This window comes from Myotis yumanensis, unplaced genomic scaffold (assembly GCF_028538775.1).
Source record: "Myotis yumanensis isolate MYYU_CA2020_CCGP unplaced genomic scaffold, mMyoYum1.0.hap1 SCAF_3, whole genome shotgun sequence".
NCBI classification, from domain to species: domain Eukaryota; kingdom Metazoa; phylum Chordata; class Mammalia; order Chiroptera; family Vespertilionidae; genus Myotis; species Myotis yumanensis.
Genome location: NW_027223754.1, coordinates 113,525,335 through 113,545,722, shown reverse-complemented (window position 1 = coordinate 113,545,722; position 20,388 = coordinate 113,525,335). Strand labels below are relative to the sequence as shown.

Sequence of the window (20,388 nt, the reverse complement as noted above, 5' to 3'; positions counted from 1 at the left end):
ATTTCAAGAATCAAATCAACAATTTGGAATATGAGGAAGCAAAAAATACCCAATCAGAAGAGCAAAAAGAAAAATAAATATATATGAAGACAATGTAAGGAGCCTCTGGGATAACTTCAAGTTTACCAACATTCACATTACAGGGGTGCCAGAAGGAGAAGAGAGAGAGCAAAATATTGAAAACCTATATGAAGAAATAATCACAGAAAACTTCCCCTACCTGATGGAAGAAATAGACTTACAAGTCCAGGAAGCACAGAGAGTCCAAAACAAGAGGAATCCAAAGAGGCCCATACCAACACACATCATAATTAAGATGCCAAGGGTTAAAGACAAAGAGAAAATCTTAAAAGCAGCAAGAAAAAAGCAGTTAGTTACCTGAAAGGGAGCACCCACATGACTGTCAGCTGATTTCTCTCAACAGAAACGTTGAAGGCCAGAAGGGAGTGGTAAGAAATATTCAAAGTGATGAATACTAAGGACCTACAATGAAGATTACTCTACCCAGCAAAGCTCTCATTCAGCATTCAGGGTCAGATAAAGAGCTTTACAAACAAAGCAAAAAAGCTAAATGAGTTCAAAACTACCATACCAGTATTACATGAAATGTTTGTGGACAAAAAAGGGGCCACATGCTAACCTGACAAGCTCAGGGAAGGCCTGCAGGGCAGTATTGCAAACTCAAAGATCTAAAGTAACCACATAGGTTCGTCTGAAATTAAAACTTTAACTAAAAGCAGTTATGGTGGGTAGACAGCAGGGTTTGGTGAAGGCCTGGGACAAGGCAGGAACCAGGTGGAAGGGGGTAATGGGGGCGGGGAGTGAGACATCTGTGATACTCTCAACAATAAAGATTTAAAAATAATAATAATAAAAGCAGCTCAGGGCTTGTCACTCTCTTCCTTCAATGGCTCCCCAGTGCCTTTTCTTCTTTGTCTGAATTACTTATACTAATGCTTCAAAGCCCAACTTGGCTATTCCCTTCCATGACTCCCTTAGTCTTGGTGGCACCTCTCCTGCTATGTTTTCACTACGCCCAGAGTTTATTTACCACAGAAATTATAATGTATTGTAATTGTCTGTTCAGTTGCCTGCTTCCCATCTAGATCAGTGGTTCTCAAACTTTTTGGTCTCAGGATCTTTATATACCCTTAAAAATTATTTAACTCCAAAGATCTCTTGTGTGTTTGTGGAGTACAGCTATCAATATTTATCATCAGAAATTAAAACTGAGAATTTTTAAAAGTATTAATTCACTTTAAAGTGACAATGAATCCATTATTTGTTAATGTAAATAACATATTATTATGAAAAATAACAATGATTTTCCAAATAAAAAATATTAGAAGAAGAATACATTTTTGCAAATCTCTTTAATGTGCGACTCCATAGAGAATAGCTAGATTCTCACACCTGCTTCTGCTTTCCATCTATTTATTATATCTTACTTGTCTTATAGCCTCTGAAAAACTTTACTGTATACTTGTAAGAGAATGAAAGTGAAAAAGGTAAATAATGTCTTAATATTATTATAAAAATAGTTTAGTCTTTGCAGCCCTTTTAAAAGGATCTGAAAGAGCCCTGGGACCCCAAACCACTTCTCTAGAACCTTTGCTCTAAGTAATAAATTATTTAAAGGCCATGGCATTCCTTTTCTTTTTACCCTCACAACCTAAAATGGTGCACATTTCATAACAAGTATACAGTAAGTGCTTTTTGAATGCATGAACAAATGAATAAATAAGTGGATGAACAGATGATTATAAATAAACGCAGGCTGCCTTTGAGTCCATTCACTGAGAATTTCCAAAGTATTGATCTACACAAAGCTCAAAAAAGAAGTGTAAGTTTTGAGACAGTAATTAAACATCAATTACCATCCATCTGAATGAGTAGCTCAGACTTGACTCTGCGACTTGCTTCGTGCTCATCAGAGGTCCCTCTTCGACTGCAGATAGAATCTATCTCATCAATGAAGATCGTAGTGGGGGCGTAAAATCTAGCCTTTGTGAAAATATGTTAAAGGAATCATTTGATTATCTCATAAAACAATCTGAATATTTAAAAATAGTGCCATTTCCTCCCAATATCATGGTTAAAAAAGAGAAGTTTCTCACTGCTTTAATGCCACCATTTGGTTATTGACAGAGGTTAAATCAATCATGCATATAAAAAAAGTAAATTTCTAAAAATAAAAGGTAAGTTATATGGTTGGCTAAGTCCGGTGACAAATAAATGGGGATTTATAGTCCTATTCTTTCTACTATTCTGTTTGAAACTTTCCATAATACAAAACATTTTCAAAAGACAAGTCATCAATCTCTTTCCTCAAATAAGCATTCTTAAGTAACTATTGCAAACCCCTTATGAAAAGAAACCAACTTTAATGATAGATCAATATCTAACTCATTTTTAAAATATATATTAAAATACACTTCTGCTCAACCATCTCATTAGAGATCCAGAAATGTCAGTCACACCACACACATTTCCAAAGTCTCTTCTACTCTCGCTGGATAGGATGCCAAAGAGCCTTCTTTTATCTTAGGGAGGAAGATACATCAAAGACAGACACACTGACAATTCCAGAAACCCCACCGCACCCTATCTTATTAGTCTGCCAAGAACTACTTATTAAACTACAGCGACACCTGCCATAGATGAGTGGATCTAGACTTATAGGGATACCATTGCTTATACCAAAAGTACTTTGAAATCCAAATATATTATCACTCACCATTTCAAACAACAGACGGACTAATTTCTCAGATTCACCTCTATACTTGGATGTCAGTGTAGAGGAGGAAACATTGAAGAATGTTGTGCCACATTCAGTGGCAACAGCTTTAGCTAGCATGGTCTTACCAGTGCCTGGGGGTCCAACCATCAGCACACCCTGAAATTTTGAAAGATGTAAATGATTTATCAGATTAAAATACTTTCTTATAAAATATCAACTATTAAGTAGAGGGAAATTTTCCCATATCATTTTATAGATAGAAAAAAATGAAGAAGATTTCACAAAATGTCTCAAATCAGAGATACTCAGAGATGGGTTAACAAAGGGCCTAGACAACAAGGAATGTTCTTATACATTCAGAAAGAACCTACCCAACTTTCCTAAGCCTGGCAGAAGATAAATATGCCTTAAATACCACCTAAAAATAGTCTGAAATACCACTCAAGAGTAACTGCTCTGTGTAAGCAAAAAAATAAGATAAGAAGCCTATCTTCCACAACACATTATAATATACAGCTTTTAATCAAAAAGAAGAATCCATTCTCAATTAATACAGTAACTAAAATCTAGTAGTAATTCAAACATAATCAAATTAGCTAACGTTTTATCAGTTTAATGTGCTAGATAATAGTTTACAAAAAATACTATTACTAATAAAAAGAGCTACTAAACATGGACCAAAAGTGAAATTGTAGTTATTCCTCATTTTGGAAAATAAATAAGCAGAAAGGCATTCTATAAAAATAAATCAACGAGGAGTAAAGATTATTTGAGAACACTAATTCTCTAGTCTTGAAGACTAATAGATTCTTAACACTTACTTCACTATCCATTTTTAATGGAAGCTCAGATCATAGTTAACACCACGTTTCTTTTGCATAATAGTTGGTGATCTCAAAAGGAATTCTGATCTATTTGTTAATTTAGTTTAATAAGCTAGGGATATCAACTTTGAAAGCTATATGTTCATCAAAGTTTCATAACTACATTCAGAAACTAGCTGTAGAATCTTGATACCCAGAACAACCAGGGATCACCAGGATTTAAAACACTAGTTTTTTTTTAAAAACTTTGTGCTTTGCAAGGAGCCTTTAACTGTGCATGAGACTGGTATTTTGAAAACTACCAAAACAACTAAAGGTATAGGCATAGCGATAGCCAAGTTCATACTTCTCTTTCTAATGGCCCCTCCCTTTTCTAACATTAGATGTGGTACAATATTTATACTTCTGAACTCATCATGACATTACTCTTTTGATTACCTCATCTATTTCCTGTATTTCCTTCTCTATTGGCTCTTTCCCCTTAGTACAGCGGTTCTCAACCTGTGGGTCGAGACCCCTTTGGCGGTCGAATGACCCTTTCACAGGGGTCACCTAAGACCATCCTGCATATCAGATATTTACATTATGATTCATAACAGTAGCAACATTACAGTTATGAAGTAGCAACAAAAATAATTTTATGGTTGGGTCACAACATGAGGAACTGTATTTAAAGGGCCAGAAGGTTGAGAACCACTGCCTTAGTATATAAACATATTTAAATCTGTCCCATTTTTAAATAATCCTTTGCTTAACTCTTCAAATCCTCTAGCTACTGTATACCTCTCCTTCCCTCTCAGCTAGCCTTCTTAAAGAAATGGCTTAAGCTTACTATTGCTTCTTCATGAGCTACTATCTTGCTTCTGCCTCCACTACTTCACTAAAAATACCTATTTACTAATCTACCAGTCACTTTTCAACTCACATGTTCTTTCTCTCTGACCTCGATGTTGCTGATACTTGGTATTCATTCCTCCCTTCCTGAAACCCATCTTTTCTGGGTTGGTTCTAGGACACTGCTCTTTCCTGATACTTCTTCATCATGACTATTTTCAGTGTGTTCAGATCTCCTCTTCGCCCTGCACTTTACATTCCTAAAGCAATTCTAAATCTTTTGTGTTCTTTTATAAACTCCTTGAACAATTTCAACCACATGCATATTATAAACGACCATTTATATCTTACAATTTTAACTCACTCTATTTTAAGCTCCAGACCTCTATTTCTAATTACCTGCTGAGCATTTACTTAGACATATTTTGTTCCTGTTTAAATCTGTTCCTTTTCTCAATTTCCAATATCAGTTCATTGTACCCTATCTATCTAATAATAGGATAATATGCAAACTGGTCAGGACTCCGTCACATAATGACGAAACAGCAGGGACCTGAGGCTGCATGGCACCTGGCCAGGGTGGGGGACCTCAGGCTGTGCCCCCTGCCCAGCAGGGCTTTATGGGGGACCTGAGGCTGCACCCCCTGCCCGGAGGGGCTTGACGGGGGTGGGGCAGGCCAGGTCTGGGTCTCATCCAATGGGAGTGAGGCCAGCTGGGTCTGGGTCTCCTGTGATTTCGAAGTGCGTGCAGGTGGATGGGGACTTAACTCTGGGTCCTGTGGCGCGCCCCAGACTCTGACAGGACGGAGATTTCATATACATTTTACTAATTTTCTTTCATCTCTGACACTTCTATTACAGAGAAAGGGCAAATAGCAATATTAAAATATTTCCTCGAATTCCCTTTTAATGTGCACAAATTTCGTGCACCAGGCCACTAATCTAATCTAATAAAAGAGAAACATGCAAATTGACCATACCTTCGCTACACCCCAAACCACGCCCACCAGCCAATCAGAGCGACTATATGCAAATTAACCCAACCAAGATGGCAGCTGGCAGCCACGGAGCTGGAGCAAGCAGGAGGCTTGGCTGCCCCGGCGATGGAGGAAGCCAAGCTTCCCGCCTGCCCTGGCCGGCTGTGGCCTCCATAAAAGGCAACAAAGTTTCAATTATAGAAGATAAATAAATCCCAGATACCTGCTTCCAGCCAGCCTCCACTGGGAGCTTGGGTGGCTGGGGGCTGTGGCCAGCCTGCAAACAGACATCAACCACTCATCCAGGATGGCCAGGCACCCCAGCGGGGACCCCCACCCTGAAGGGGTTGTGGCCAGCCTGCAAATAGCCATCAGCCCCTCACCCAGGCTGGCCAGGCAGCCCAGTGGGGACCCCCACCCTGAAGGGGCTGTGGCCAGCCTGAAAACAGCCATCAGCCCCTCACCCAGGCTGGCCACACCCTCATGGGGTGAGGGTCCCTGCTGAGGGTCTTGGCCAGCCTGAAAACAGCCATCAGCCCCTCACCCAGGCTGGCCAGGCACCCCAGGGGGGACCCCCACCCTGAAGGGGCTGTGGCCAGCCTGCAAACAGCCATCAGCCCCTCACCCAGGCTGGCCACACCCTCATGGGGTGAGGGTCCCTGCTGGGGGGCTTGACCAGCCTGAAAAAAGCCATCAGCCCCTCATCCAGGCTGGCCAGGCACCCCAGGGGGGACCCCCACCCTGAAGGGGCTGTGGCCAGCCTGCAAACAGCCATCAGCCCCTCACCCAGGCTGGCCACATCCTCAAGGGGTGAGGGTGCCTGCTGGGGGGCTTGACCAGCCTGCAAACAGCCCTCAGCCCCACACACAGGCTGGCCAGGCACCCCAGCGGGATCTCCACCCTAATCTAGGACACCCTTCAGGGCAAACCAGCCAGCCCCCACCCATGCACCAGGCATATAATAAAAGGGTAATATGCAAATTGACCCTAACAGCAGAAGGACTGGGAATCACTGGTCACTATGACACACACTGACCACCAGTGGGCAGACGCTCAATGCAAGAGCTGCCCCCTGGTGGTCAGTATGCTCCCACAGGGGGAGCTCTGCTCAGCCACAAGCCAGGCTGATGACTGCCAGCACAGCAGTGATGGCGGGAGCCTCTCCCGCCTCCTCAGCAGCGCTAAGGATGTCCGACTGCAGCTTAGGCCTGCTCCCCGCTGGCAAGTGGACATCTCCCCAGGGCTCCTGGGCTGCCAGCGGGATGTCTGACTGCCAGCTTAGGCCTGATCCCCTGGGGAGCGGGCCTAAGCCAGCAGATGGATATCCCCCGAGGGGTCCCAGACTGCGAGAGGGCATAGGCCGAGCTGAGGGACCCCCCTGAGTGCACAAATTTTTGTGCACCGGGCCTCTAGTATAATAAATAATTTAGTTGGCCTTTTACCCCAGTTCCTGGGAGGAAGACTCTAAATCCTTGGAATTTCCCAACTGACAGGAGTTATCTTTGTTCATGTTGAACCCTAAAATTTTATGCTAATGAGGTGGCTCATGGAGGGCCCCTATATTGTTTATGCTAATGAGATGACTCAGGATGGGGGCTGGGCTTGCTATAAAAACCAACCATGTGATTAGAGGGTTTAGAGGGTTGGGACACTGGAGAGAGGAAGGTGGGACTGGAGATTGAGACATATGGACAATGATTCAATCAATCATGACCATGTAATGAAACCCCAATAAAAACTGGACACTGAATCTGGGTGAGCTTCCCTATTGGAAACACTCTATGCATTGTCACACATCAACATGCTGCGAGGGTAAGGCATCCTAATTCCACAGGGAGAGAACACAGAAGCTTTACTTTCAGCAGAATCCCAGATCTCACCCTCTGTATTTCTTCCCTTGGCTAACTCTGAATTACTTCCTTTTGCTATAATAAAACTGTAATCTTAAGTAAAATGCTTTCCTAAGTTCTGTGAGTCTTTCTAGAGAATTACTGAACCTGAAGGGGTAGTGAGAAGCCCCAAATTTATAGCCAGCTGGTCAGAAGTGAGGGTGACCTGAGGACCCCCAAGTTTGCAGCAGCATCTTAAGTAGGGCAGTCTTATGGAAAACTGCCCTTAACTTCTAAAGTTTGGACCAATTTGGGTAGTGGGTGTCAGAAGTAACGGCATACTCCTTCAAGTCAAGCCTGAAATTGGCACGTCATAAAACTTGTCCCTCTCTCTTGTTCCTATAAACTATCAGCCATAATGTTATCACATACCTCTTAAACATCTCTCATAAACCCACCCATTTGTTCATTTAGCCAAATAATAGATGCCTTAATGCAGGTCCTCATCATTTGGCTAGACTACTGCAATAGCCTCCTGACCAGACTCCTCATCTGTATGCAATCTATGCCACCTCCAATCTATCTTCCATACTGCTGCCACGGTGATCTTTCACATTTGCAAATCGCCCTCCTGCTGAAAACTTACAGGTCTCCTCATGTAGGTTACAGCTACTTTAAAACTCCTTTAAATACCTATTTTAAAACCTTATTCTCTCTTTTAAATATTGTTTTAGAAGTTATAATAAAGGGAAAATGTGTGGTAATATGTTCCCCAAATTAGGTAAATCTGTAACAGTTATTGAAGTCTTTAAGTTGTGAGAAGCAATGGAAATGCCATGGTGCTCCAGCTACTTGTGTAAACAAACAGGAGCAAGGATTGAGAAAAGAAACAGACCTTCTCAGCTAATTCAGGAGGGAAAAGAAAGACTACTCTTTTACTGCACTCTACCTGTAAGAATAAAGAAAGGCTCTGCCTATGTTAAGACCTATGTTTCAGACAGCAGCTGTTGGAAGGGTTTTTCAATATGTTAACAGGAAAACACTAGACTTAGGAGGAACTAGTTCTAGGCAGGCTATACATTCTAAAGAAGAGGGCAAGCTGAAAGGAAACACACAACCCTGGCTGGTTTGACTCAGTGGTTAGAGGGATGGCCTGTGGACCAAAGGGTCATGGGTTTGATTCTGGGTCAAGAGCACATACATTGGTTGCAGGATCAATCCCTGGCCCTGGTTGGGCCACATCCGGGAGGCAACCAATCAATGTATCTCTCTCACATCGATGTTTCTCTCTCTCTCTCTCTCTCTCTCTCTCTCTCTCTCTCTCTCTCTCTCCCCCCCTTCCTCCCTCCCCTCCCCTCTCTCTAAAAAGTCAGTGGAAAAAAATCCCTGGGTGAGGATTAAAAATAATAATAATAATAAAAGAAACACACATTCTGATTATGTCTGAGATGAAGTGATCAAAATAATTAGTGAGAAATATGTCAACTTTTAGAAAGGTATTTATACAATCAAACTTTTATTATAAAAGACTATTATGATTACTGTTTACTTTGTTTGTTAACTTATTTACAGAAATAGACATCTAGAAAATTCTTAAAACTAATCTCTAGCTGAGCAACCCTGAGTAAAGTGACATAATTAAAGACTATAGTTTCCATACTCCAAGCCCTTCTCCTGTCATGCAGAGATTGCAGAACTCAATTACAAATTCAAATCCAGGAATTTGGGAAAAATACAAACTTCCCCCAACCTTTACAAACTGAGTTAATAAACACATATAGAAACTACAATGCTGTCTTTCATTATCATGCAAGCAGCATTTTCATACCTGTTATTTTAATAAATTCTCACCTTCCAGGGCCTTCTAATCCCTTTGAAGAAGTCAGGCATCCACATGGGAAGAACAACAGCTTCCCTTAGCAACTTCTTAGCTTCTTCCAGATCTGCTATGTCATCCCTTTGTAAGAACATCAAAGTTTCATGTTAATTCAAAGATGGCTTTGATTGATGATCAATACTAATTCTTTTTTTTTACTTATGAAATTACTAGAGGCCCGGTGCATGAATTTGTGCATGGGTGGGGTTCCTCAGCCTGGCTGGTGATCGGGCCGATAGGGGCCGCAGGAGGTTGGCTGGGGGGAGGGGCTGTGGGAGGTTGGGCAGCCGGCCGGGAGGAGCTGTGGGAAATTGGCTGGCAGGCTCAATGGGGGCCATCGGGGCGGGCCAGCCAGGGGGAGGGGCCACGGGAGGTTGGCCGGCTGGCCATGGAAGGTTGGCTGTGGGAGCGCACTGACCACCAGGAGGCAGCTCTTGCATTAAATGTCTGTCCCCTAGTGGTCAGTTGACCGGTTGTACAGTCGTTTGGTCACTTAGTCTTTTATATACACTGAGTGGCCAGATTATTATGACCACCTGACATTTGTAGGCAAATTAGCTATAATTTTGCGCTGAAGTTGCTAGAGGGCCATACCATTATAAATAGGGAAGCAGGTTGTTTACCACGAAAGAAGTGATTTTTTTTCTGAAGATATGGGTAAATAACGCAATTTAACAGCCTTTGAACGTGGGATATATTTGAACGTGAGTGGCCAGATTATTATGATCACCCCATCAGTACTTCATTGGGCCACCTTTTGCCTTCAATACTGCGGCGATTCTTCTTGGCATTGACTCCACGAGATGTTGAAAAGTGATGTGAGGAATCTGACACCATGCCTGATGAATAGCACTGTCCAGTTCTGTGAGATTTGATGGTTGTGGAACCAGCTGCCTGATAGCTCTTTTAACTTCACCCCACAAATGCTCAATTGGATTGAGATCTGGTGCTTGTGGGGGCCACCTAAGCAAGGTAAAGTCTCCCTCATGTTCTTGAAACCACTCCTGCACAATACGAGCACCGTGGCATGGAGCATTGTCTTGTTGGAAGAAGCCATCTCCATTGGGATACACCATCAACATGATAGGATGAACCTGATCAGCAACGATACTTAGGTATGTTGTGCTATTCAGACGTTGTTCCACACGAATTAAAGGGCCCAAATCATGCCAGGAAAACATGCCCCGAACCATAACACTGCCCCCACCAGCTTGAAGGGTTGTACTCATGCATGTGGGGTGCATGTTTTCATGCTGTTTCCACCAAATTCTCACTCTGCCATCTGCATGATGCAACTGGAAACGTGATTCATTGAACCACATGACTTTTTCCAATGCTCGACTGTCCAATCCTTGTGTTCCTGCGCGAATTGGAGACGTTTTATCTTGGTAACTGCAGACAGCAAAGGTGTTCGAACGGGCCTTCGGCTTCCATATCCCATAAGATGCAGTGTACGGCTAATGTGCCTACAAATGTCAGGTGGTCATAATAATCTGGCCACTCAGTGTATATAGATTCTTAAGAACATTATTCTAATTCTAATTGCATAAAATTTGATCAGTGATCAGATAACATTCCAGTTATTAATTAGAACATGTTATTCAATTAACAATCTCTGTCAGTTATGTCATTAAATTAAAATGTTAAAGTGTCTTGGTTATATTTTGAAACAAGGACTGTCCTGTCAATTCCATACAGTCATATTATGGATGAAGTCATAAACAGAAGATTAAAAGTTAAAAGAGAAGACTCACACCAAGCCAACCCTATAACTTGTCTTCTCTGCTACTTTAATTCAAGAACTGAAGACACTAACCAATGAATGCTAAGATTCCTGGACACAATATCTCTCTCAAGGGCTTCTACCAGATCCTTATCATATCCAGCAGCATCAAATTTTGGAATTTCACCATCACTCACACCATCTTGCATATTTTTTCTTCCCTGGAGACAGGTATAAAAAAAGTACTGGTCAATAACAAAATAATTTTAACTGGCATTATTAAGCTATAAAAAGTGTAACAATCATTTAAAAATAATTTTTGGTTATTTTAAGATAGTGTTTTCTTATTACCCAAATGCCATCCTCTCCTTTTTAATTCATCAGAAACAGATGAACTGGCCTGCTTTACTATACATTTCTTCAAATTTACATTTTTGCAGGGAGAGCTGCAGGTAAGTAAGACTAAAATGATCCTTGCAAAATACCCCTGAATTAGTGGCTGCGGAGATTTCCACCAGAAAATATTGAGAATGCTAATGCAGAGGAAGGAAGTTTACTGAAAACCTACTGTATAGCAAGTAATCTCATATATATTACCTCATTTAATACAACTATAAGGTAGGTATTACTATCTTTATTTTTACAGATTATCTTGGACTCAAAAAGATTAAGTAACTTAATCAAGTTCACAATTCTTAAATGTCAGGTCTTCCTGACTCCTCAAACCCATGCCTTATCCACAGCATCAGACCACTTCATGCCTGGCTGAGCCAGCTTAAAGCTTAAGCGAGGGCTGTGTATGGCCAAAAGAACTGGGTCTGAATTTCATCTCACAAAGCTTCTTTTTCCCTGTTGCTGTAAGTACTCCCTCAGGATTCAATTTCTTCCTAGTAAAGTCCTTGGGCCACATCATAAAGTCACTGTAATGACAATGATAAAAGAACCTTTTAAAATTAGTATTAAGACCATTAAAGCAATATACCTACCCAAATTCTTTATCTAATAATATGGCGGCTTTAAAAAAGTATTATATACTATAGTTTCTATGGGTTCTGCCAAGATTGACTGAACTGTGAAGAACTTTAAATGAAACATGCTCAGCCCTGGCTGGTGTGGCTCCATTGGTTGGGCATCGTTCTTTGCACCAAAAGGTTGCCAGTCCAATTCCTGGCCAGGGCACATGCCAGGGTTTTGGCTTGATCCCCATGTAAGGGTATGCAGGAGGCTCTCACATTGATATTTCTCTCTCTCTCTCTCCCTCTTCATTCCTCTCTCTCTAAAAAGCAATAACAATAATTTTTTTAAAGAAACTTTGCCAGAGACAGTTCAGCCACTGGAACTGCTTCAGTATACAGAGCCAAGTACCTCCACAGAGCTTCAGCCTCATTGTTACTGTCTAATACAAAAATAAAAGGGAAAATGGTAAAAAATAAAATGAGTTAATTTTACAAACTCAATATGGAGAGAGAATAGGATGAACCTCTTCTACCATAGATACTTCATCAGAGATAAACCATAGTTGAGAGGGGACTAAATGGTTCCCTTTGGTAAATGTTCTAATTCGTTATACCATCTGGTAAATCACCAAACAGTACTATAGTGACTTGACCAAAAAAATGAATAATTTACTGTTTCTGGGTAGAATCATGGCTACAGTATTAAACTAAATTTTCAGAAAGATTCTTCTATTTCAGCTGACAGACACCAATATTGACATTATTTAAAGAAGAATTTTCTGGCTTACCTATACAACAAATAAAACATCAACAAATTCAAAATAATCTCAGCCTAGTATCGTATTTTATGATACACATAGGCCAAGGCTATAAGGTGATATTCAAACTAATCAGTGGGAACACTCTGTAATCACTTTAAAGCTTTCTAGAAATAAATAACCTAAAGAATGTAACAGAAACTAATATACCTGGGACTTAACCAGCCTTCATATGGCACTATTATTTGAGACTAACCAAAAGTAAGTATTTAAAAAATGTTAGCACAAAGCCATTTTGATATAAATAATCAAGTGGGGTAGGGAGGACTTGTAAACACTGCCACAGGAAAAGAACAGCTGGACACTTGCCTGAAAGTAAGAGGAATCATTGGATTTTAAGAACAATAAATATGTGAGCATCTATGCCCAGCACGTTTTATTGATCACCAAGTTTTAAATCAGTGAATGAAAACACCTTATCTGCTCTCATCAAGCAGCTATCTAATGGGAGAAACAAGTAATAAGTAAACAAAAGCAAATCACATAGAATTATAAGCTGAAGTGCTATTAAACGCTGAGTGATCAGTGTGGCTAAAAGGAATAGGTTGGAAAGACAGGCAGAGACAGCTCACTTGGGCCCCCATAGGCCCAGGGAAGGGGTGTGGATTTACTCTGAGTGCAGGAGGAAATTTTTGAAACATGATGAGCAAGGGAATGACAGGATCTGCTTTACATTTTTTGTTTGTTTGTTTGTTTGTTTTGCTTTACATTTTCACATGACCCTCTGGCTGCTATGTAGAAAGATGGGTGGGAGGAAAAGTAGAAGTGAATAAATAAAAGCCTGTTTCTGTACTCAAGGCCTGCCACTCCATCCACAGAAGAGGAGATGAAGGAATAAGCCAGTCTACAGACTGGCCCTAGAATCCGAAGTTCCTCAGAGGTAGAGATGAGACATGAATACAAATTAAGTCCAAAGAAGATTCAAAGGACTTTTTCAAACCAAAATGGTGAGGTTATTTAAATAAACAAATTTAGGAAAACTGAAAATAAATAATTAATTTGCTTACATTGGGAAATCAACACAATGGGTGACAGTTATCCATCATAACAAATGGATAAATTAGAACAGGGATTTCAAATATAAGTAACCAAGATTGCAGTTAACCAGCTAGAGTAACCACAATACATAAACGAAACACTTTTCAGGCAATAAAGCTAACCTCACTCAAGATATTACCTGTACAGTTTATACTAACAATACTAATTGCAATGTCACTGAAATGATCTTAGAATTATTTGTTTAGGTTTTCACATTAATTGAAAATAAAGTCTACATTGGCAAGAATTTGATATTTAGCATGAAGACTAGTGTACTTTCTTCTCATTAAAGCAAAATATTTTATTTATTTTATTTATTTATTTTTATTGATTTCAGAGAGGAAGAAAGAGAAACATCAATGATGAGAGAGTATCATTGATTGGCTGCCTCCTGCACTCCCCACACTGGGGATCGAGCTCACAAACCAGGCATGTGCCCTGACCAGGAATCAAACAGTGACACAACCACTAAGCAAAATACTTTAGATTCTTTTTAGTAATTTTATCTAAGTTACTTGTGTCAAGAAAGATTTGTTAAGGATCATCCATTAGTATTTTCATCATTCCGTTTGAGAAAAATGACACTAAAGTTAACAAGAAACACAATATATTATAGAGTCAATGACACAGCTGGCCTAAAATGTGAGTAGTTTTTGCATTTTATTGTGTGCCTTTTATTGTGTGCTTTCATTGGTAGATGAAGTGCAATGTGCCAGTTACTAGCTCAAATCTTGCACTTTAAAGAAATATTGACAAGCAAATTATACCCAGAGAAGGATGGAGAATGATAAAAGGTTCAAAGCCATGTCATATGCAGAAGGACCAAAGATACCAGAAACATTTAAGCTGAAGAAGAAAATGCTAATGAAGCAAAACAACCAACTAACCTATTTTCCTCTACTTATTCTATACTAGAGGCCTGGTGCATGAATTCGTGCATGGGTGGTGTCTGGCCGACCCTGCCGCTGATAGGGGTGGGGGCGCCAATAGGGGCCTGGCTGGCCAGGGGAGGAGGGGCTGCAGGAGGTTGGCCAGCCCTGCCTCTGATCAGAGGGGGCAGAGGGGGCCGATTGGGGCCACATTGCATGTCAAAACAACCAGTTGTTCCGGTCATTCCAGTGTTCTGGTCGCTTGGCTTTTATATACAGTGGGGCCTTGACTTACGAGTGTCCCGACTAACGAGTTTTTCGAGATACGAGCCGTCTCTCAGCCGATTTTTTACTTTGAGTTGCGAGCTAAAATTCGGGTTACGACCCAGCTTCAGATACCCCACTGCTAGTTGGTGCAGCAAACATCACAGTGAACGCCACAACATCAGCCCAGCATCACGTGTCTCACTCGTTCACTTTAAGCGGTTAGCTCTTAGTTGAAGCATCAGTGTTGTGCTCGCATTTGTGCTTGCAGATATTTTGCAAAACTTCGTTTTTTCAACCATGGATCTTAAGAAATAAGTGCGAAGGACAGTGCTGAGAAGAAGAAGCGGATGATGTGCATTGAATTAAAGAAAGAAATTATCGAAAAACATGACCAAGGTGTGCGTGTAATCGACTTGGCGAAGCAGTACGAGCGTAGCACTTCTACGATCTGCACCATACTGAAGCAGAAGGAGTCAATACAGGCTACAACTCCAGCCAAGGGCGTTAAAATAATTTCTAAACAGCGGACATCTATCCATGAAAATATGGAGAAGCTGCTAACGGTGTGGTTAACGGAGAAGCAGCTCGCAGGAGATACTGTGAGGAAGGCTATAATCTGCGAAAAGGCCCGAGCTATTTACGCTGATTTGCTGCAGCAGACCCCAGGCACTTCAATGGACGAGGCATCGAGCGAGCCGTTTAAAGCCAGTCGGGGCTGGTTCGAAATTTTTAAAAAGAGGACCGGCATTCACTCCGTTGTCAGACATGGTGAGGCAGCGAGCGCGGATATAAAGGAAGGTGACATCAATGAGCTCATCGAGGAGCACTCCGAGGAACTGACAACGCAGGAGCTAAAGGAGCTACAGACGCAGCAGCACACGGAGGTTTTGCAGGAAACAGATGACACAGAGGAGGAGGAGGTTATCTCTATAAGTGAGATAAAGGAAATGTTGGGAATGTGGGAGAAACTTTCAGACTTTATTCAAAAGAAACACCCAGAAAAAATTGCAACTGGGCGTGCGATGGAGCTATTTAATGACACTTGCCTAACTCATTTCAGAAATATTCTGAAAGGGAGGATGAAACAGATCTCATTGGACAGGTTTTTATCGAAAACTCCCGATGATGAAAGTGTGGCAAGAAGGGAAAAAGTCAGCAAATAAGATTCAGTTATTCAGTTATTCAGTTCAGCCTTTCTCCTCCAACTCCATCAGCATCTCTAAGTCGTTTGATCTCCAAGGTAAATGCTGTACATTAAACTTAATAAAACAAGTTTATTGCACTACATTCTATTGTTCAGTATTGTGTTTTTATACAATATTCGTTATTTTTAAATACATTTTTCTTATTTAAAAACATTTAACAAAACAATTGCGGTGTTTTTGGGGTGTCCGGAACGGATTAATGGCATTTCAATTCATTGTAATGGTGAAAATTGATTTGACATACGAGTAATTTGAGTTACGAGCTCCATCATGGAACAAATTAAACTCGTAAGTCAAGGCCCCACTGTATATAGATTCCTCCAAAGGAAAGAACCAGGCCAATATAAAGCAACAGATGAAGTAAATTTCAGATCAGCAAAAGAAAGTATTTTCTAACAATGAGTTCTGTCCAACAAAAGTCATCTCTTTTGTTGTGTAGTGTTACCCAACATCAGAATTTCAGGCTAGTTAGTAATAAAAACTGTGTCCCACAGTGGTTTTTATTACTAACTAGCAATGTATAGCCTTAATTATAGCTGACCTTTGGTTCTTTCCATAAAGCCACTGCATCCACTTATTCATCTGTTTTTTGAATTCAATAGCCCAAAGCACGTGCAAAATTTCTTGAAAAATTCACTTATTTTTTTTTAAGAAGTGATCTGTATTCGTATCATGTCTGAGTTAGTTCCCCACATAGCTAACACTTGTACACTGCCTACTCTGTGCCAGGCATTATTCTCAACACCTGACATAACTATCTTAAAGGCAGGTACTCTGAGGCAGGTATTCTTATTATTTCCATCTCATAGCTGAGAAAACTAAGGTTCAGAGAGGATAAGTAAATTGCTCCAGGACACACAGCTAGATCCTAGGCAGTCTGTCTCCAGAATCAGTGCTTTTAACCACCTGGGACACAATGACCTCCTGCTGCACACTGTGAGCTACTCCTACCCCAGCGTGAGAAGCACACACAGGAAAAGCCAGACAAGATCTCTAAACTGCATCCCACTCTGATACTTCATTATTTTACAAAAAACCACAACAGGTTGATAAATGCAGAATGGTGCTTCCTAATTTCAGTGTTGTGCCCTGCACTGAAGTGTTAATACAAAATACATTTATGCTGAAATAATTAATTCATAGCATTCTGCATACTTATCAATATATGTGGTCTTTCAGCAATATTTACAAATGCTTTCTATGTGCCAGGCACTATTCTAAGTACTGTGGAAGAACTATGACCCAGACAGACAAAAACCCCTGAGCTCATAAGGCACACATCCATGTTAGGGAACACAATACATAAATAAGTAAAATAATTAGGGACAAAACAGCAAGTAACTATTACTGTAATCTAATACAATAAGGTTACAAAAAAAAACAAGTAAAGCAAAAACCAACACTATAAATTAGCTGTCATCAGAAAGAATTTGTGGAGTGATTTAATATCCAAAGGACAGAACAAAGTATTTCTTAAAAGCGAGTCACTGAAAATACAAATGACCAATAATCATAAAAGAACATTCAACTCATAGGTTATCAGTTAATATGCTGGTAAAATCACATGAGATATGATTACACCCATGAGATTTGATTACACCCATGAGAGACAGACATTATCAAATACTGGTGAGGATGTAGAGAAACTAGAAGTTTCATACTCTGCAAATATGAGTGTAAATTTGTAAGGACATTTTGGAAAACTATCTGGTGTTATCTACCGAAGTTTAACATATACATATCCTATGAGCCACCTATTGCACTTGTACATATATGCTCACTAGAAATGCTCACACATACACACCAAAGGAGAAGTATAAAACTATCCAAAGCAACATTACTAATAATAGTTCCAAACTAAAAGCAATCCAAATATCCACTAACAGTGAAACAAATTTAACTGTGGCATCATACTGCATATTAATGAAAATAAACAAATTTCAGATACATGCAACAACATGGAAGAATCATCAACATATGTTGAGCAAAAAGCCATACCAAAAAGAAATACTTAACTGAACTGTACACCAAGTTTCAAAATAGGCACAACTAATTTATGGTATCAGAAATCAGAATAGTGGTTACCTTTGGAAAGAAGTGGCAAAATAGTGATTACTTTGGAGAGGAAAGTGGCGGGGATCCGAAAAGACCATGAATATGGTTTCTGAGGAGCTAAGTGCTCTGTTCTTGATCTCTGAATGACAGTTACATAGATTACACAATAGTTACAGTGGGTTACATGCATTGCTGTGCTCAAGCTGATTCTTACTGGTTTATAAGAACTATTATTAAATTTTCAGGAATTTTGTGAGCCAGCTGTGAATTTAATAAAAATTGAATTACACCAACTTGGAATAAATAATATTAAAAACAAAGGTAATAGCCCTAGCTAGTTTTGCTCAGTGGCTAGAGCGTCGGCCTGCAGACTGAAGGGTCCTAGGTTTGATTCTGGTCAAGGCACATGCCCGGGTTGCGGGTTCAATCCCCAGTTGGGGGGCATGGAGGAGGCAGCCGATCAATGATTCTCTCTCATCATTGATGTTTCTCTCTCTCTCTCTCTCTCTCTCTCCCTCCCTCCCTCTTCCTTCCTCTCTGAAATCAATTAAATAAATAAATAAATACAAAGGTAATAAATAGTCAAAACTCTTCACTTCTCATTATTTAATGATTACCTATGTATGTGAGGTTACTTTGATCTATTGCATCATTATGGTGGAAACACTACAGAATGGTAGGCTTCTGCCCATCTCATCTCTATCAAGTTCAGTGACATCAGGTGGGTAGCCTGAAATGAGTCACAGTGGAAGTATTTATACCATAGAAAACAGAAAACGCTACAAATCAGGGTTTGATTTCTTGTTAACTGTCTAGTCTCAAGAAAGTAATTGAGGAAAATGTTAATAACACAGAAGAACTTAAAAGTGTCTCATTTCTATAGTTGTTACACTGTAAATAGCACAAAAAATTAAGGAATTATTTTTCCAGTATTTGAAAATTATCTGATTCATCAAAATTGTTGAAATATGAGTGAAGTTCCAAAATGTTTCTATTGTTTTACTTCCATCTTACTCATTAACAAAAACAAATTATCAACCAGAATTCATATCAAACTACATTCCTATTCATCTTTCCATTGTAGCCACAAGCTGGCTATAGATACAAGAATTGAGCAAAGGCACTCTCTGAGAGTCCACTGACTTTATAACACTTACAATAAAGAGTATTCTACGTTTTATTATTTGTAAATTACATGCTGCACATCCTTGGTATCAGTCAAATTTATAATACACTTGTGTGTGAATATGTATTTGTGTGTATATACACATACACACCTTATTTTTAATTTTTTGGAAAAGCTATTATTAAATTTCCCAGTATACTAATGGTTGGATGACCATTCATCAAATAGTACCCTTATAATTTATGCACTTTCCTTATAATTTGTGCACTTTCCTTTAATAATAATAAAAAGTTTTAAAGTCAGTATGTGTATAATCACCAAACAACAGCTCTTAAAGAATACTCCAATCGAGTCTACAACACCCCTCCATTTCACACATCCCTAGACTTAGTCATGAGAAGGAAAGTATTCAAAAATGGATGTTTGTTATATGTAATTTAATGAAATGAAGTCCTGTAAGTTTGATAACTTTAAATTAAGTCTCTGAATATAATTTATCAAACTTTAATTTTAATTCCATTTAAAAACATACACAGCTTTAATCATAAGATCATAAAAGCACAGCTCATTTCACTAAGAGTTAATTAACCATAAAGACAAAGTCTTAAAAATACTCAAGAATCAGAGTTGAATGAATTAAATTATTTTTGGTAACAATAGAAAAACATTCCTTCTGACAACTAATATCTCATAGACTATCCTTTTTAAATTAAAAAAATGCATGTTAGAAGTGAGATGGCAGTACTTGCATCCTCCCAAATCACATCAAAATTACAACTAAAGTACAGAACAACCATCAGAACCACCAGAAATTTGGCTGACTGTAAGTTCTACAAATAGAGAAGTAAAGAAGAAAGCACATCAAGACTGGTAAGAGGGGTAGAGGCACAGAACGAGCTGGTCTGATACCCACTGATACCCACATGTGGCGTGTTTTTAATCGGGAGAAATATATTGGCTGAGGAGGCCTCCCATGAACAGCAAAGGGGTCCCAGTTCCACACCAAACCCATCAGTCCAGGGTTCCAGGGCCAGGAAGAGAATTCCCATAACTTCGGACAATAACAACCAGCAGGGAGTGTGGCTGAGTGACATGGAGGCTGACAGAGTCTCAGGCAGTCCCTCTTAAAGAGGCAGTGCACGGGCTTACTCAGACTCACTCTCTCACTGGGGCAGTAACATGAAAAGATCCAGGGACATACCGGGAGAAATGTTTTTTTGCCTGGGTAGAAGGCAGTTGCCCCACCCTATT

General features: G+C 39.9%; 1 protein-coding gene across 2 annotated transcripts in view; it reads right to left on the bottom strand.

Moving 5' to 3' along the window:
• KATNAL1 (katanin catalytic subunit A1 like 1) overlaps positions 1 to 20,388 on the bottom strand; it is a 100,702-nt gene that overhangs the window by 27,844 nt on the left and 52,470 nt on the right. For both annotated transcript variants that reach the window (XM_070409393.1, XM_070409392.1), the window contains exons 5-8: positions 10,897 to 11,024; positions 9,056 to 9,161; positions 2,738 to 2,896; positions 1,878 to 2,004 (exon numbers count right to left, since the gene is read on the bottom strand). In XM_070409393.1, coding sequence (XP_070265494.1) covers positions 1,878 to 2,004; positions 2,738 to 2,896; positions 9,056 to 9,161; positions 10,897 to 11,024 — 520 coding nt within the window. The remainder of the gene's footprint in view (positions 1 to 1,877; positions 2,005 to 2,737; positions 2,897 to 9,055; positions 9,162 to 10,896; positions 11,025 to 20,388) is intronic.